Here is a 19,591-nt window from a genome sequence, read left to right on the forward strand (position 1 = left end):
ATATATGCTTATATTTATATGTATTGTTATCCATTAATAGTCGAATTATATCTTACAGATATATTATATTATACATTAGACAGTATATTAAGAAATATAAATTTACTTATTTCTATTATATTAATAAGTTATAGATATGAGTTGACATCTTATATAAATTAATTATTGAGTGTATCCATTAGTGAGGAGTATATATATTATTTAGAGTAGGAAATTACAATGAAGGAAGTGACATGATAAGAACTAGTAATTAGTATAATTAAAAGAGTTATATCAGTGACATTGATTAGAGTTATATAGTATTGTTATAGCTATATAGTAATATGTATTTAGTATATTGAAGATAGAAGAAGAGAGAGGGAGATAATGGAGATTAGGAATGAAAATAGATTAAGAGATGATTGTAGTATTATAAAATGATGATTATAGAGATGAGAGGTAGAGGAGAGGAAAATAGAGAGAGATATGGGAGAGGATAAGGAGGAGTCTAATAAAGTGAGATGAACATAGACAAATGATACAGGAGTGGAGAGGAGACAGGAGAGTAAAGGATAAGGAGACAGGAGAGGATAGGAGACCGAGAGGAAAGGAATGAGAGGAGAGGAAGAAGAGATAGTATAGTATATAGTATAGCGGATATCGAAGAGGAGCGAGATTATAGAATATTATAGAAAGAGAAGATGATATTAAGAGAGTATAGGACAAAAGTAGATTAGAGGATAGATGATAAGGGAATGAGATAGTAGAGAGGAGGGTAGAGAGATAGAGTAGAGAGAGAGATTAGATGATAGAGAAAGAGATTATATAGGAGTTGAGAGTAGAAAGAGAGGAAGGAGTATGAGTATGAGGAGAGGATATATGAGAGAGAGGAGCTGAAGTAAAGATAGAGTAGATAGAGAGTAGATAATATAGGATAATTAGAGGAAGAGACCTGATAGTACATGAGAGGAGACAGTAGATTGAGAGAGATGAGTATTCGATAAGATAAGATAAGATAAAGGAGATGAGAGAGAGGAGAGGAGTTTAGATAAGGAGATTAGAGAGATATAGTAGATGAGATGATGATAGTATAGGATAGAGAGTAGATACGATATTATAGATTGACATTAGAGAATTATATGTATAGATAGAGAGAGAATATATTAGGATAGTAGCATGTAGATAGTATAGTAGGTAATAGAGTATGAGATAAGAGAGTTAGAAGGATGAATAGTATGATAGATGATATTATATGATATGTATCTATGATATAGGAGATAGATTGAGATGGAGAGTAGAGAGATATATCTTATAGATTAGATAGATATATAGAGATAGTAGATGAGAATAGAGAGTATTAGATATATAGTATAGTATAGGAGATAGAGATGAGAGAGAGAGTAGATATATAGTAGAAAGAGAGATAGTGATAGTAGAGAAGGAGACACGTAAAACTCACAACATATGAATCTATTGTGTCTTCTGAAATGTCCCAATATTACTTGTGTTACTCAAGACCAGAGTCCAGAAATATATATAATATTGAAGTAAAGACAGGCAGAATGAGTAAAAAGGAGTAGATTAGTGTGGTCTGTGTTGACCCATGGGCAGTTACTGTTGTCTTAATAGAAGTCATTAAAAACACACAGCGAGGACTGCCGTACACTGTGTGTCTGAGCAAAAATATATTTTCATTTGTGTTTTATTTGATGCCAAATCATTCCATGTGATGTTAATGATGTTGAAGCATGGTGTGTTCAGGGAGCTTTTCATGTACTGCAGATCCAGGGTACACCACTGGGTGTCAGCAGAAGGACGGTGCATGTGTGAGACTGCAGCAGCAGTGCAGGGAAACACAGCAGTGTGTTCTTGTGACAGAGAGGCAACCTTCACTATATGTGAGATCTGCTGAAAGAGCTCTTTCGATCCCTGAGGGGAAACTAGGCTGATGTTAGTTTGTTCCAGAATATCAAATAAGATGAAGTGCCAACAGTTCCAGAGGTTATTTAGATACTCCATGACACGCACGCACGCACGCACGCACGCACGCACGCACGCGCGCGCGCGCGCGCGCGCGCGCACGCACACACACACACACACACACACACACACACACACACACACACACACACACACACACACACACACACACACACACACACACACACACACACACACACCTTCCTGCTGCATCAGTGGGTGACTCAGGACCCACTACATCATGTCAAATACATAGGCACACATACCTACATCGAAATTAGATTCCTGTCTCATACTTTTAATCCTGTGTTGTTTGTAAGAGCCAGAAGTCTTATGTTGTACATATTTGTCTCTGTATTTATTGTTTGTTTATTTCATATTAATGTTTAATATGTTTATGTATGCACAACCAAGGCAAATCCCTTTTAAGTGTTACTTACTTGGCAATAAATCCTTTTCTGATTCGGATTCAGGGCTTTCTAGATCGGGCCTTGCTAGAACGTCCAGGAAGGATGTCCAGTAGATGGCCAGATAACGTCCCGGACGTCAGCACCACTTTCATTTTGGAACTATTTTGAACTATAACAGGACATCGTGATTGGACGTTCAAACAACCCTCATTTAACGTCTGCTGGGTACAGCTCCCTTCAGAGCCACATAAGTCTGAGCTGTCATGATTATGTGAAAGATGTTTATGGATGTACCAGGATGTCAACAAATTTGAACATTATAAAGTGGTTAATGAAAGAAATTTGAACAAAGAAGATGACTGATCTATGAAAGTCAGTCAATAAATATGTTATGCCGAGTCTTTTAACAATCAGGTATGGTCATCCTTCTCTGTGCCCTCCTTTACACACCTCCACCCAGTGGAAAGGATCTTATCAGTGCATTTACCTAATGCAGTGTTTGGTTGCATTATTATTATTAAAGTGAATTTAGGTAGCACCAAAGCTGATTCTCTCAAACCCAGAGCTTAGCTGTGACATGGCTGCAGAGGGCTCAGATCCAGCTTCACAGGATTGTCATGAGCAATATGATGCAAGGGAAAGGTGTGAAGGAGATTTCAGAAAGTTCTTTTTATGTCTGCTAAACCTCTCCCTTACTCCTTTTAATACGAGAGTGAGCATAGCATGGGATGTCCCTATCAAAGTCTGTCTCTTTCTCCATCGACATAGAAAGAGAGATGGATGGAGAGAGACCGAGAAACTATAACATTATACACAACATGGCACCATCCTGACCGCACACACACACACACACACACACACACACAGTGTCCCAGTTCTCACGGTGTCTCAGTGGTCCATTAATGTAATTACAGAAACACAGGGGTACGCTAGATTTACGGCGGATGGAAGCGTGGCAGGGTCATGTCTCTGAGGACTCTATCCAGTCTCGTCGAGGGGCTTCCCTCAGCTACAGTAATATATTTTCTCTCATGGAAAGAGTCCCTGTGGGATCCTCTGCACTGTAAAAGCAGCAGAACATCTTCATACAGCTCAAGATGTAATGTTGTGACCGTAGTAAAATCTAATCAGGCAGATCAGAGCGGGTTCCACATTTTTTTATTCATATTTGTCATCGTATGTCAATTATTGCAATGCAGCAATTAGTTATAATAAGTTATAAGTTACACCTGTCTTTGACAAGTCAGGTTTGAACAGCTCTGTATGCTCATGTGCCCCATGTATTCACACATACATACACACATACATACACACACACACACACACACACACACACACACACACACACACACACACACACACACACACACACACACACACACACACACACAATATGTTGGAATGAAACCACTGTAAATTACTTTTACAGCCACCTTTCATGTCTTCATGGAGACAGATTTGATCAGGGGATCCCTTTAAGAATATAAATTCCAGAGCCAACAATGTTAATATGAACTAAGAGTAATAAGCATCGTTTCATGTATTTTGTCACTTCCAGAGGACTAATGCAGTGACTCCTACATGCCTCCCCTGCCTGCAGTGTCTACATATTTCCTGCCTTTGATGGGTGGACCTAAAACAGGTTCCTCTTCCCCCCAAGTCCCTCTCTGCCTTGCAGGGAAACGGCAGGATTCAAAGCTGTGAAAAGCCTCATACACGGTTTAACTGGCGTCTTACTCTCCTCCTGACAAGAGTTGCCAGGGAAACCGTTGCTAAGGGAGCGTGGGCTGCGGCAGGGCCTGAAAACCTACATGCACATAGACACATGGGCACATGCACATTTATTCCTTTCCTCTTTGCATTAACCCACAGGAGTTGAAGACACTCTGAGGTAGAGTAAGAGAGGATTTGGGGCAACAATGGAACATCAAATGGCTTATTGTCAAAATTAAGAGCCAAGAAAGGAGGAAAGAGGTGTACTGCATGACAGAATGCAAATAACATTATAATAGGATCTGCAGTCAAAGGGTATAAAGATCAAAGGTTTGCAAGGCCCTCAATACCATTTCATTCTTTCAGTTGAATCGTTAGAGGTGAATTCATTAGCTACAAAAATGAAATCATTCTGCAGTGGAGATAAAGCTGAGCGATTTATCCAACCAACCATTTGACCTAAAACATCATAATGAACCAAAACAACCATTAGGATATCTGTTTACACTGACACGTGACATTAGGGAGGCGTGTATGTGTCATTGGCAGGTGTGTGGATGAGAGATTGAGAGGCTGGAAGCAGTGGCAAACGCCAGCACGCCAGGCGCTTCTACACAGAGAACACTACCGAGGACAAAGACGCTGAAAAGACTATTCTTGTTTTCCCACATCACAAACTTTTGTAAATACACCTTCAAAACCTGAACTACAAAAACAAGGAAGAGCAGGGCTGGCTCGGCGAGGACGCCGACAGAGCGGATGCCAAGCTACGGCGTGGTCCCGAGGCAGCCTTCTTCACACGCTAAACCATGCAGATTCTGGGCGAGTCAGTTTAACACAGCACCAACCCCTCTAGAAGTAGGAAAGACATACACTCATCCAGACAAGTTAGTCTCATTCTCACGTTGAACGCAACAGTAGGGAGAACGAGACAGGGGGATTCATGTTAGCGGCTAGGTTAGCCTTTAGCAGCTGTGTTTAGTTGTGTAACGAGCCCAGGTTAGCTTTAGCTGTTTGTAACACAACACAGTGGGAACGTGGGTGCTGCAGCTGCGTTTCTGGTGTCTTTTTTTTAAGCTCATTTTAAAAGTCTGTGAGTGGGGGTATGTTTGTACATCCACCACAGATAGTCAGTAATGTTACTGTGTGTGAGCTGCTGTCCGTGTCACCCAGGCCGTTTTACCTCCAGAGGGAATTCCCAAAAGTTTCCAAACTGTTGTTTACATTCACTCCGAGGCTGACCGGCAGCCCCAAATTTGTCTTCAAAAGACGACGAGTGTTGGATGCTACTAACTCCTCTCGTTTTTGAAACCCATACCCTTCTGGTTTTCTTTTTCTTTCTCTGCGCAACGTTCAGCAGCAACAGCTCATTAATATCCATGCAGGGCCCTAACACAGCACGTGTCTTTATGTTGCCTTGAGATGAAATGATGTCACATTCAGGTTTTGCCACAAGTGACAACTGTACTAAATCTCCAGGGGACACTGAAGTGTGGCCAGCTGGACTCAGTGGCTCGCCTGATTGGCTCACAGAACCAGGAAATGTTGCATGAATGGATAGGAGCCCAGATGGACCATATGGCCATACTGTAGTGAGGATCCAGTCTAGGTGCACACGCACACACACACACACACACATTCGTGTCAACTGTCCCACTAACATTAAAACCCCAACCTTGTTATAAAAGCCAAGCTAACATATTGGTTTCACAGATGTTGCTGTGTGTGTGTGTGTGTGTGTGTGTGTGTGTGTGTGTGTGTGCTACCAGCTAACACTCTCTGTCCTTACTATGTCTCCATCCTCACTTCCATTCAAAACCATGTAACACATTTCCTCTCTGTTCCAACACACACTGCCTTGCTCCCACGCACCACACAGCTTTTTATACCACAGCCTATTATTTCCAGCTCATGTCTTTTTAATGAGAGTTGAGAGTAGCACCCTGCATTTGTGAACAGGTGCTTTATCTGCACTCAGCCGTCCTGCTCCACTCAGCTTCATCCATCTGTGTCTCAATGAAAAGTGATGAAGGAGGAAGATGAGTACAGACAGTGAGGAGGAAAAGAAGATGTGCATCATATTTTCCACTACAGAGACCATTGAACAGTCCAGCCTCTCCATAGGTGAATAATCTCCATGTGTACAGAGTGAGCCAGAGGATGACTGTGGAAGTGGCTGAACATGTGTGCCCACTGAGGACTGTTAGCTCATCTTATTTAATGAGGCCGAGAGGAACATCCCTCTCCCTCATCCATATCTACAATTCTTTCTTTTCTCTTCCGTCTTCCATATCAGGCTTCACGGCTCAGTGTGACACATGATGAGAAACATTACTGAAGTACGATGTAGCCAAACATTAGCTGCCGTGTTATAAATCATTTGACAAACATCTTAGGCAGGTTATTTTCCCCATTACAAGCTTTGTGTTTTTACAATGGGCTGACTGTGTAGACTCATATTCTTTAGACATTGTTCCAGCCAGAGAAAGCCCGAGCAGACCTCTTTCCATAGTGGGACAGAGGCTGGCAGCTGGTTCCATTAACTAATGATCTGGAGTGATATATGTCAAGCAAACTAACTGTTTGAGCGTTTGCAGTGCTGTGAAGGCTGGTAAAATTAGATTTCTAGAGTAAGCCATTGGAGCAGTGTAAAAGGAGGTGGGACAGTTACACTAGTTAGATACAGATAAAGAGAGGTTGGTAACAGGTCAGACACATCTACAAAGTCATTTATGTAGCAAATTAAAATCCTGGAAATGCTTTGAAGAAGGTTTATGATTCAAAACTTGGATTAAAGAATAATTTGAAAGAGTCTGTGTGCTCCCTGTGTTACTGACAGCAAAACAGCTGCTCAAAAAGAACCTGACAATGGCCATCAGACCTTCCACATCTTCCAAAGCCTAAAGGGTGTCAGCTTTCCTTTTCAAGAAGCAGAATGTGCTGCAGATCCAACCATTCTTTCATCCTCTTCTCACTGTCCTCCACGCAGGCGCACACTGGCCTCTGTATCAGCAGACCACCTCCATCACTGATCCCCCCGCTGTCTGTCTGTCTGTCTGTCTGTCTGCCTGTCTGCCTGTCAGCTGCTGCTATGAACCCAGGAGGAGAGGGGAGGAGAAAATGAAGTTCAACAGAGACAAAAGGGTGAAAGTGAGAAAGCAAAAGATGGAGGAAAAGAAGAAGAAAGGGAGGGGGGGGGGATCCATCAGGCACTCTCAGACCAGAAGAATGCTTCACTACTTCTGTGTGTGTGTGTGTGTGTGTGTGTGTGTGTGTGAGACAGAGAGAGAAAGAAGGAGAGAAACAGAGAGACTGTGTCTGAGGGGTCACAGAATGAACATGTGTTTTAGAATAATCCATATTTTAGCATCCCTCATCCTGGACAGAATCTAACTTCTAATAAACTTTTTGGTGGACGTTGGTTTGAGAAAGTGACCCAAGTGGCGGGACAGAGGTGTGTGGGGTGATACTGGCTCCTTTACACATCTCTCCACAATGTTTGGATAGGATGACCATCAAAGCCACGTATGGGAGCATCTGCATTCATGATGTTTCTCCTTGACTCTGATGTAACGTTATGTTAGTGTTACGTTGCCATTCATGACATTACGATGTGGTGAGCAGCAGCTGGCCTTTATCTGACCTGCTTACTGAATCAGTCATCGTTGTTTGGCTCATGTAACTGATTCTAAAGTTAGATGTTTACGTGTCTCTGTGTGTGAATATAGTTCTGTTCAAGATGCCCATGGCGCCTGTGTTTGCATGTGAGAGTGCGTGTAGGCAATTCATTCTCATAAATCCTTGAACAAGCTTTCTGGTGAACAGGTTCTAAACCTTGGCCAACAGCTGGCCTCCATTAATACAGCTCTGGGTGTATGTATGCAAGTATGTGTGTGTTCCAGAGCCTCATTATTACCTGAGGGAAAGAGTGGCCTTGTATGGGGAAGAAAAAGAAATGTGAGTATGCAAGGCTTCGTCTGAGTACATGTGTGTGGGACACTGATAGATTGGTGTTGAAAACAAGGAAAAGAAATAGAGAAATGAAATGGGAGAAGAGGGAGGGACGCAGATGGAAGAAACAATGGTGCCTCCAAATGGACGTGATCTTTTGTCCTTACCTTCTCTGCAGCTCCATCTCTTCTGGCGTGGGGCCATTCTGAACCTGGGGGCCCTGTCTGGGCAATGTGGGGCCTGTAGGGGGCGACACACACACACACACGCACACACACACACACACACACACACACACACACACACACACACACACACACACACACACACAGCTCCTGTTAGACATTTAGCTGACATCCTCATTATAACTGACTATTTCAACACCCCAAACACAGCTCTACGGTCAAAAACAACAGGAAATAAGTGAAGCATGAGCTCACCCAGCACCAATACTATTTTAAATAACAGTAGCCTATAACATCAGTCAGTTCTTAATGGAAATATTAGTTTTTACACATGAAATTAAAGTACAGTGTGTTAAATACAATGAAAGGAATATGTGTTGCCACTGTGTTATTAAAATAAAAATCAAGTGATTGTCAGTGCTCATGTTTCATATAAGAGTACAACTTAAATCCTTCCCCCTGCATACACAACAGACTGCATGAGCATGTCGATGTATGTGGACGCTGATCGTTTCTGTCTGGGAGCTCAGGGACAGTCTGTGTTGGTCAGCTTGGTCACATTAGTTTCTGGAGCAGCACAGGAGCAGAGACGCCCCCAAAGTACTCACTGTGAAGAATGGCTCCTTTCAGATTACCAAATGTATTTATGCTATGTTTTATAGAGCTGAAAGATTAGTTGATTAAGCAATTAGTCAATCAACAGAAAGTTCACCGACAACTACTTTGATAAAAATAATGAATCACTTCAGTCAAAATGCCATACATGTACTGCTTTGTCAAATGTATGTTTACTTAACAAAGTAAGGTCAAACATTGGCACTGGTCTAAAAATGTCAAAGGGTACTCACACCTCTTCCCTATATCAGCACAGACTCTCATTAGAGCTGTGTGCTTCCTGCATGTGGCATCTTCAGTGGTTCTACATAAAAATGCACCAGGTACAACAGGTGGTAGTGTTTGTCATGTAGACAGACCAACAGACAGGATGGAGTCCTAATGAGGGCCTAACCTAGCCTGGGAAAACCCTGATGAACTTCCGGCAAATTTAAGATTTGCTCTGCAAGTCAGTCTGGCCAAGAGCCCATTCAAGCCCATTTCCAATTTTTCCAAATTGAGGCACCAATCACAACCGTTGAGGCGGGCTTTACACGATGACGATAACGCAGCGACGGCAAGCAGCTTTTTGTTTACATTCAACATGGCGGCCACTGAAGCGCAGCAACCCGTTGATGCTGCTGTCGCTGCTACGTCACCCGGATCGTTGCTCTGACTGGTTGAAGGACTATCCAATTGCACCCAGAGGCATTTGAGTGGCATCCGTTGGTGACACCCCTTTGGAAATGGGCTGTGAATGAAGCCTGTCCAGACCCCCTCTCAGTTACAACTGAGAGGGGGTCTGGGGTCAACCAGGCTAGGCCTAACCTGAAGGATCAACACAAATACAAAGACAGCTTTCTGTGTTTCCATCTGCTTCTCATCCACTTCATATCAACCTATGAGCCTAGAACTGAGCAGCTGCTTCTGCAAAGGCGAAATAAACACACACACACACACACACACACACACACACACACACACAAACACACACACACACACACACACACACACACACACACGCTTCTGGGTCTGGATGGAGCAGATTTGACTTCAGTTAGTATTCAGCCAAGTGTTAAATGTCTGAAGCATCAGAAAGAGAAGAAGCAGGCTGAATCTGGGCTGCAGCCAGCCTGATGACTCTTTCTGAATACCAACGTGCTCACACACACTGACCCTAGTTAACACCATCATTGGTGTCGGCATTAGCTACTTTTCCACAGGAGAAGCTCAGATACTAACGAATCTCTTATGGAACCTTTTCTCGCTCCTCGTTATTGACCAATGTTGAAAACATGCAGGTTTGTGAGTGAAAAGACACATCACTCTGTAACATAACTCTGAGAGTGGCACCATGAAATGATCTCACAACACTCACCGGTCAATGCCCTGTTACCATCCCATAGTTCACATTAATAAACATAAACATATGTCTCATGCAGAAACATGTTGGCAGCCAATCTGACCTCTGCTAGATCAGTCTGGAGTATTTACAATAATGCACAGTATCTCCAGGGAACACAGAGCTAGCTCTCTATCTGCCATGCTTATCCAAATCATCTCATCTTATTACCATCTTGACGGGTACCTTCTTGTATGGGCTCAGTTGAAATAGTATTGAATTAAGCCCACAGACAGCCAATATCTGCAACTGTAATCGCTGACATGGTCTCTTGTCTCCGTCTTCCGCTGCCTGTGGGTGTAATTGCATTACTGTCTGCTCTAATAGCTTACTGTATGTGCTAATGACAGAACACAGGCAGCAGCCAACAGGGCAGGAGACAAGACTTAAGATCAGATAAACAGGCCTGACATTCCTATTACACATCTTATTATCTAACATAAGTCATTTTTATGGCATCTCACTTCTAAATGTTAACGTCACAACAGCCACTAGACCCAATGACTCAAGGTGCCTTCAGTCATTTTCCCTTCTCGTCAAATGGAAGTTCTTACAAGATCAGAATTGAATTAATGACCCAAGACAATGACACTTAGACTTGGCCCTCTTCCGAAAACACAATCAGACACAATGCTGGGAAAGACAGGACAGAGAGAGAAGGCATGAGGTAAAGCTAAAGGGAGGTATTCACAGACCGAAGAAGACAGAGAACAAGGACAAACTGTTTTCAATATCTCCTTGGCAAAGCTGATAATAGTTCATGGGACTAATGTAAAAAAAAAAAAAAACATTTCTACAACTGATAGACGTTTTCAAAGTCACACACACACATTACATTACATGTCATTTAGCTGACGCTTTTATCCAAAGCGACTTACAATTGCTATATATGTCAGAGGTCACACGCCTCTGGAGCAACTAGGGGTTAAGTGCCTTGCTCAGGGACACATTGGTTGATGTATCACAGTGGGAATCTAACCCTGGTCTCCCACACCAAAGGCATGTGTCATATCCACTGCGCCATCACCACCCGTGGCACACACACATACACACAGACACACACACACACACACACACACACACACACAGTAACACAACTACAGACGTCTGTTCCCATCCCTTTTGTATACCTACATGAAGGCAGTGTCAGTGTGGGCCTCCTCTGGCAGCAAACGTAGCGCCACAGTCCGTGTGGGGCCCCGTCTGACCCATTGCCAGGCCTCAGTGCCAGCACCACCCTGCTGCCAGCCCCCCCCATCAGCCCAGCTCCCCCAGTACAGTCCTGGGAGCTCACATACAGAACCATAGTTCAGGCCTCGGACGTTCTTCTTTCAATTTCCTGTGCCTTAGCCCTGCATCATCCACCGCTGGAGGTTTGTAAAGCTCAGACTGATGGTTATGAACTAAAGTTGCACAAAGAACAGACAAATACAAATATTGAGCCGTCTTCTGCTGCGGTAGCCGGGCAACTTCTTTATTCTCTGATGCCTTAATATCCTGATGGTACACCTTTAAAGATGACGCTGAAATGCCTGCCTTTGTGCCGGCTCTCCAACAGATTAGAATTGATGGAAACAAAGGAAGAGGAGAGAGAGAGATGGAGAGTGGGAGGGAGAGATGAAAATAAGAGGCAGAGAGGGAGAGAAAGACAGAAAATGAGAGCCAGACAGAGATACAGAAAGAGGAGAAACAGAGTGGCGCAACACAAAGGCAGAGACAGAGACAGAAATAGAGAGAGAGAGAGAGAGAGAGAGAGAGAGAGAGAGAGATATGCGTACAGGATGTGGTGGGACTCTCTACCTGATGGGTTGGTCAGCCAGTTTGTACTTCCTGGATCCAATCTATTATTCATATGCTGGATACAGAATAGAACACAACACTGCTGCCCTCAATATCATTACGTGTTATTATGTGTGTGTGTGTGTGTGTGTGTGTGTGTGTGTGTGTGTGTGTGTGTGTGTGTGTGCACATGTGTGTGTGTGGGTGCGCGTGTGTTTGAGTGTGTGTGTGTGCGTGTGTGTTTGAGTCACATTCCAGAATCTCTTCATGGGCTGCATGTCAGCACCAGCAACATTTCAAAATACTATGAAGCAGAGAAAGCGCCCAATGATGATAGTTTAACACGGTTATATGCAGGGTTCAAAATTAACTTTTTTGTCCACCAGCGGCTATTCAATGTTCAAATTTCACCAGCCACTCAATAGAGTACCATTGTTTTTTTGGCTGGTGAGTGTAGCAAATCTACCAACCACTTGCATATTTTACCAGCATTTGGCTGGTGCTAATTTGGAACCCTGGTTATATGCCCTTTCATCACCAACCTATGACAAATACACTGTACTGCCTCTGCCTCCCCACAGTACCTCAGAGAGTTTGATGGTCGATGTGAAATAGTTACCTGCTCACCAGGAAATAAAAAACAAAAGCTGATATAATACATAAAGCAGTACATGCAAAAAGTAAACCTTGTTGGTTTCTACTGACTGTGGCTGTGATTGTGTGTCACTGTGTTTGCTAATGCTGTCTGTACTGAGAGGTATGGAGATGAGAGTTTGATCTCCTCCCAACACACCAGGAGCAGGAGACATCTTTATGAACATAGGAACACAGGTAAGATACTAGCCAATCAGCTACGAGGACCAAAGAGCATCACACCAGAGCATTATTAATAGGTTTAGTGTCTATGTCCGAATCTGTACTCAACTCTAATGTTATGGAGGACCTTCTCAATAATCTCAGTATACCCCCTGGTCCCCAGACCTGAAGGCTATCACACAGGAAGAGACAACCACAGCTATTTTCTCCATGCACGCCGGTAAATCCCCGGCCAATGATGGCTTTCCATCAACCTTCTGTAAGAAGCAGCTCGCTCCTCACTTAGTTTCCGTTTTTTTTCTGTCTATTTTGACGGATTGATATATTAGTTGTTTGCGTTATGAGCTGAAGATCAAGTATTACACACATTGGCCCTCATTTATCAACCTAACGTAGAAACCAGTGTAGATATGAGCACAGAAATCATCTTACGACAGGCTTCACGTGTGATTCATGAAACGTTCGTATAACACCAATCAGAGCGTAAGAATGGTCGTACATTGATAAATGCAGCGGCTGGAAACGATTGTAATTTAAATATCACATCCCTATATATTCACCCCTATATATTCTGGGTTCTGAGGCCTCGCCCCTACAATTTACGATATGGCGAGACGTAATCCGGCTGAGAAGAGACACTTTTCAGAGGTGGAGACTGAGACCCTGATATCTCAGGTTCACTATCTGGCAGCCTGAAAACTGGTATTAAAGGCTGTAGAAAGAATGGGGAATGGAAAGAGATCACTGATGCAGTCAACAGTGTTGCCGTGGTAAATCGGACTCCAGCTGAAGTTTATTTAATTTATACATCCTTGATGTATGCTATAGTCCTAATAGTAATATACAGGCTTATATTGCAATCTCTTAGGCCTACACCTACCTATATTTAAATAGACACACAGTAGCAGAGTTTATGCAGTGTCTTTTATTTTTCTCATGCTTTTTTCATTGTTCACTGTGGCCATTAACAACACTTTAAATATAAGAAATGAAAACCTGAAGAATAAATAAAAATGTCGTGCATCGTCATGTTTCCTGTATTGAGTATCATTGCCAAACATAACACTATACCTTTTAAATTGATTAAATGCTGCACCGCAAGTCCACACTGACTCGAAAACTTGCGTACACGAGTTCAGACCAGACGTGAGATTTTATCGCAGCCTACGCTCACGTTCAAATTGATAAATGCCTTGCTTTGTGTAGGAATCGGCGTATGCTTGTCCTACGCCTGTTTTAGGTCGTACGCACGTTTCATAAATGAGGGCCTATGTGTTTATTTGATATATTTACCACTACACTACCACAGCATGTCAGTAGACTTTATGAATGACAACACACAGCAAAGGAAGGAATAATTCAAAAAAGATGACAAAAAGGAGACAAAAGGTGACGTGAAGAGAAAAAGACACAGTGAACACCAAAGGAGAGATGGAGTGTTTATCCGGACGGTGGACATGGACGGACAGAGGTGGAGGACAGGGACCCACCCAGAGAAATCAGCTGTCATCAAAGCTGCCATCCATCTATGTTTGTCTGAGTGAAGAGCAGACACTGTCCCATGCCAACAGGTCAAGGTCTTTGTGTACATGTGCTGATGAGCATTAGTCCAGTATGTCCATCCACCATCCCGTCCTAGACCCACAGACTACAGAGCACCTAGGGCTGGTGAATAACATCTGACGCTCAGACTGTGTGGTGGACTCAGTATGATGAGTGTGTACATTTTTAGCATGTGTGTCTCCAGTGGGACCTGAGGCCAGTAACTCAGAGCTCAATGATGTACACACTCTGCAATCACAGACAAAATGCAACTGTCAAAGTGAACCTGACTGTAAGACATATATGTCCACGTCCAGGTTTATTTAGACCGTCTGGTCAAAGCACAGATAGCAGGATTACAGGGCAGACACATGCTGTTTCTAAAAGCTAGAATCCACAGCATAGTATCATATTTTGCCCATGATGTCAACGTCCAAGCATCTGTAGCAACATCTTGTGATTAGCTACAGCCCAGGCTGAGCCAGAATGGAAAAATGAAACCTGCTTCATAGAAATACTGTATATTGCTCTACTAAGTGTGGCCGTGGGCCAGAAGATCTGGGCTCGTCTTTATCAAGCCAGGATTCCTTCCAGACTAAGAATACCGTACTTCAGACATTTATATGAAGTGTCCTCCACTGACTGACACTGGTCATTCACAGTACAACATGCAGACCCTCAGCAGAAATGAGGATTCGTGGTTAGCAGTTTTGGACAAGAGTGAAATTTGAAATGCAGAAAACAGCACTGTAGGCTTAATGTGTAGGAGAAATAATGGAGCTAAGGTAACTAGTTACAAAGGTTGTGTATGCAAAAATATCTAATAATACAACCCGTTCTCATTCCGAACTCGTAAAATAAGGACGTTTGGACAGTGGCTGTCAGCGTCTGATGTGACGAAAAAGGCGTCTTTCGGCGTGTTTGTGTAACGCACTGGGGAGAGCAGCAGTTAGAGAGGATTTAGAGAGTAGTATGTAAGGGCGAATTTCTGCGTATGGAGGTTGGTTGGGGTGGTGGATGGGTCAAACAAACACAGGACTTTCACCCAGGAGAGCGGGGTTCGCATCCCGCTTGTCACGCTTGCTATAGTCGCTTTTTATTTTCCTCCCGCGTGTCACAGAAACGTACGCCCACCCACGACACTTTCCTAAACGTAACTGTGTCAAAAGGGACGGCAATAGTCCCGACCAAGCGCGTTTACTTATAGCGTTAAAGGAGACTTTTAGCGTCAATAAGAACGACAAAGGCACCTGACCAAGCGTCTGTATTTTACGAGATGAGTGTGAGAACCTGTTGAATAATAATAATAATAATAATAATGCTAAAATTAATAAATATGTAAAATGGCATGATATTTACCAACAAACCATTTACACAGTAAATAAGTAAACAATAAATGCTTATGCACATTTAAATCATATGTCATTTAAGCCTGTAGTGTTGTGTATGGAGCTGTGTAATATTGAATATGATAATGATCTGCGGCCTGGGGCATTCCTCACATCTTTCCCTTTCAACAACACCATTCGTTAACTTATGTTGATCCTGTGATGTCAACTAGTGTCTCTAACAAGATTACTCTGCTATAATTTGAAATAAAGAAATACAAATGAATTTCAGATATGATATCCTTTATCATCAGATGACATCCAGGTAAGGACATATATGTATGAAGCACTGAAAGAGCAATAATAACGAGTTAACGCAAACTGTGAAACTTGCGTGCGTTCTGTGATTTGGGCCTCGGGCCGCTCCGTAGTTTGTGAAGTGATGCAGCAGTAGCAGCGTTGTGAATAGCTAGCAGAAAGTGCTCCGTGATAACATCCAGGGAATCACCAAACCAGCTGTCTAGCTCGCCGCGGCCGAGTGAAGCTCATGGGTTCTCCAAGCTCATCTGACCTAGGAGGAGACCCGCAATGCTGAAGGCGTTCCTGGAGAACGGGATCCATGATGCCGTCACCTAACACCGAGCACGCCCAGAGGAAGCCGGTGAGCGCCATGGATGTGGTGTACGCTCCGAAGACAGCTTCAGAGGTTAAACCTGATCCTGAATCACAAATAAAAGAGCCACACACTTCATCTAAAGAGAGACTTCCCGTTCTGAGGAACAGGCTTTATTACTTACATTCTTAACTAGATCAATGAGCATTAAAAAGCAGCTCAAAGAAATGTTTCAAAGCCCTTCCAGATGGTTCTCTCCACAACCCTAAAGTTATTTGCATATACTGTTGATGTGAATTGAGTTACGTAGAAACACCAGAGAGAGAGAGGGAGAGAGAGAGAGAAAGAGAGAGAGAGGGAGAGAGAGACAGAGAGAGAGAGAGAGAGAGAGAGAGAGAGAGAGAGAGAGAGGGAGAGAGAGACAGAGAGAGAGAGAGAGAGAGAGAGAGAGAGAGACAGAGAGAGAGACAGAGAGAGACAGAGAGAGAGAGACAGAGACAGAGAGAGAGGGACAGAGAGAGAGAGAGAGAGAGAGGGAGAGAGAGAGACAGAGACAGAGAGAGAGACAGAGAGAGACAGAGACAGAGAGAGAGGGACAGAGAGAGAGAGAGAGAGAGAGGGAGGGAGGGAGGGAGGGAGAGAGAGAGAGAGAGAGGGAGGGAGAGAGAGAGAGGGAGGGAGAGAGACAGAGAGAGAGAGAGAGAGAGAGAGAGGGAGGGAGAGAGAGACAGAGAGAGAGAGAGAGAGACAGAGAGAGAGAGACAGAGAGAGAGAGAGACAGAGAGAGAGAGACAGCGAGAGACAGAGAGAGAGAGAGAAACAGAGAGAGAGAGGGAGGGAGGGAGGGAGGGAGGGGGAGAGAGAGAGAGAGAGAGAGAGAGAGAGAGAGAGAGAGAGAGAGAGAGAGAGAGAGGGAGGGAGAGAGACAGAGAGAGAGAGAGAGGGAGGGAGAGAGACAGAGAGAGAGAGAGAGAGAGAGAGAGTAGGGAGGGAGAGAGACAGAGAGAGAGAGAGAGAGAGAGAGAGAGAGAGAGGGAGAGAGAGAGAGAGAGAGAGATAGAGAGAGAGAGAGAGAGGAGGGAGAGAGACAGAGATAGCGAGAGAGAGAGAGAGAGAGAGAGAGAGAGAGAGAGGGAGGGAGAGAGACAGAGAGAGAGAGAGAGAGAGAGAGAGAGAGAGAGAGAGGGAGGGAGAGAGACAGAGAGAGAGAGAGAGAGAGTTGTGGTTGTGAAGAAGCTTGTTGTCATTAAAGATTCAGCCCTCTCCTGGCAGCTCCTAACAGAGCTCTCCTATTGGCAGAGATAGGAGTCATTTCCAGGTTCAGAGAGTTGATAAACTGCATTTACTCCTAGTCCTAAAAGTAGGACCAAATACGTGGTACTCTTGAGATTTTTGACTGATCTCTACTCTGAGACAGTTATTCAATCTGGGCCCAGAAGTAGGAGCCCAAACCAGCTGTGACTGCAGACTGATTACCAAACAGTTTGCATTGCAGGCACAACCACAAGAATGTATGAAGAAATAAAGTTCCTTTTGTAACACAGTTGGGATGTGGCTGCCTAATGGCTCCTTGGCTGCTTTGTCTCCGTGCTTCCTGCTGACATCGGTGTTTCAGCAGCAACAGGTGACATGGTTCTTTGAGGTCTGATTAGGACACTCCATCAATAACCATTATACTAGACGGCCAACCTGGCACACACAGACCTGCTTCAAATTCTCTATCTGGCTTCCACCTCTCTCCACCTCTGTCCCTTACCTCTGTTGACCTTATCCACGCCTTTATTACTTTAAACCTGCCTCACCATTAATACAGTATGTAGGGACTTCAGAGCTCACACACTGCTACTAATTTAAGGACTTCAATGACTTTCAATGTCTTGTTTGTTGTGATGCAAGGACTCAACATTTTACAGTTATGTCATAAGCCTCATCTTGTAAAGCAGTCATTTCTTTTCAAACTGCTGCTCTGACAACGTTCTTAGCCAAACTGATGATTTTCCATTTCATTAACAAGAAAAAACTCTAAGTATTTCCATTTCAGAAAATACCTCCTTATATTTTTCTAAATCCACAAATTCTGCGGCAGTGAGGCCTCTGGGAACCCTGGTAAATAATGTAGGAGTTGATGAGTGAACCTTAGAGTTTCATGTAACACAGGATGATGATCTTGGTTCATTTCATACCCTGAATGAAGTTTAAGTTGGCTTCACACAGGGTTAGTATTATCATCCAGTGTGAACAGAGCTGTTCTCCATCTGCCTCTGTGTCTATCTATCTCTACAAGTGGAGGGATCATTTTAAAGCTCGGGGAGTCAGGAAGTCTAGAAAAGCAGTAGGAGTGACATCTATACCTCAGCCATCCTCACCTCCTGTTAGAATATCTCAGTGACATGGCATATCAGGTGTCAGAGTCACACAAGCTGCAAACATGAACTTATTATAGTTTCAGATCTGCCCGGCAACAAGTGGGCCGGCCTATTAGACGGCCTAGAAGGGCAAGGTAAACTCTGGGGTATTCCCTGGGGGGTTAGCATGCTGGACCTGACAAACAACAAGGGGGGGTCAAAGCATCCAGACCTGCAATTACTGTATTTTGATTATACATTGCTGTTTAAGTCATTTTTCATGGAAAGAATTCCACAAAAGTGCTGTTTTTCTTTGTTTTACTGTATGATAGTAAACTAAATAACTGTTGTTTCGACAAAGCAACTTGTGATGGGACAAGGACATTGACCAAAAATGTATTCATTATTCAACAGATTCAACACATTAATTGATAATATCATTAATCCCTATTGGGATTGTCTGACAGTTGACAGTATATCTGTATCACTTTTATTTTATACCCATTCTCCCCAAATTCACCCTGACACATTTGGTATACACAGATTGAACTTTTTCTTTTCTAATAATGATTCAGATACCAGTGCTCTCTTTCTCCCAAATGTTAAATCTATATACCACCCTGTGTGCAGCAGGTGTAACAGACAGCAGTTGACAAAGAAACCTGATGCGCCTAATAAGAACGTATTTGCCTGCACAGCAAATATAAAATGTAATGAGTTGTGGGGTTTAAGATGTTAAAAGTAGGGCTGTCAAACGATTAATTTTTTTTAATTGTGATTAATCGCTGAATTTATATAGTTAATCGCGATTAATCGCATATTTTATCACATGATTAAAATTATATTATTTTGCATTTCAGAACTGTTTTTAAGTCCATATTAACAATGGAAAGCAATTCTTACCAGTGGATCTTAACTGGGAATCAAATGAATGCAAAGAAAGTGACTTTATGA

The 19,591-nt window shown here is 43.1% G+C and overlaps 1 protein-coding gene across 7 annotated transcripts in view; it reads right to left on the reverse strand.

The window, feature by feature from the left end:
* The window catches only part of enah (ENAH actin regulator), a 117,137-nt gene that overhangs the window by 25,089 nt on the left and 72,457 nt on the right, over positions 1-19,591 (reverse strand). For 6 of the 7 annotated variants that reach the window (XM_035995680.1, XM_035995679.1, XM_031321095.2 and 3 more), the window contains exon 4: positions 8,201-8,273. In XM_035995680.1, coding sequence (XP_035851573.1) covers positions 8,201-8,273 — 73 coding nt within the window. Of the gene's footprint in view, positions 1-8,200; positions 8,274-11,348; positions 11,877-19,591 lie in introns of those variants that run through there. The other variant, XM_035995681.1, reaches the window with a different exon arrangement.

Source organism: Sander lucioperca, chromosome 19, assembly GCF_008315115.2.
Source record: "Sander lucioperca isolate FBNREF2018 chromosome 19, SLUC_FBN_1.2, whole genome shotgun sequence".
NCBI classification, from domain to species: Eukaryota; Metazoa; Chordata; class Actinopteri; order Perciformes; family Percidae; genus Sander; species Sander lucioperca.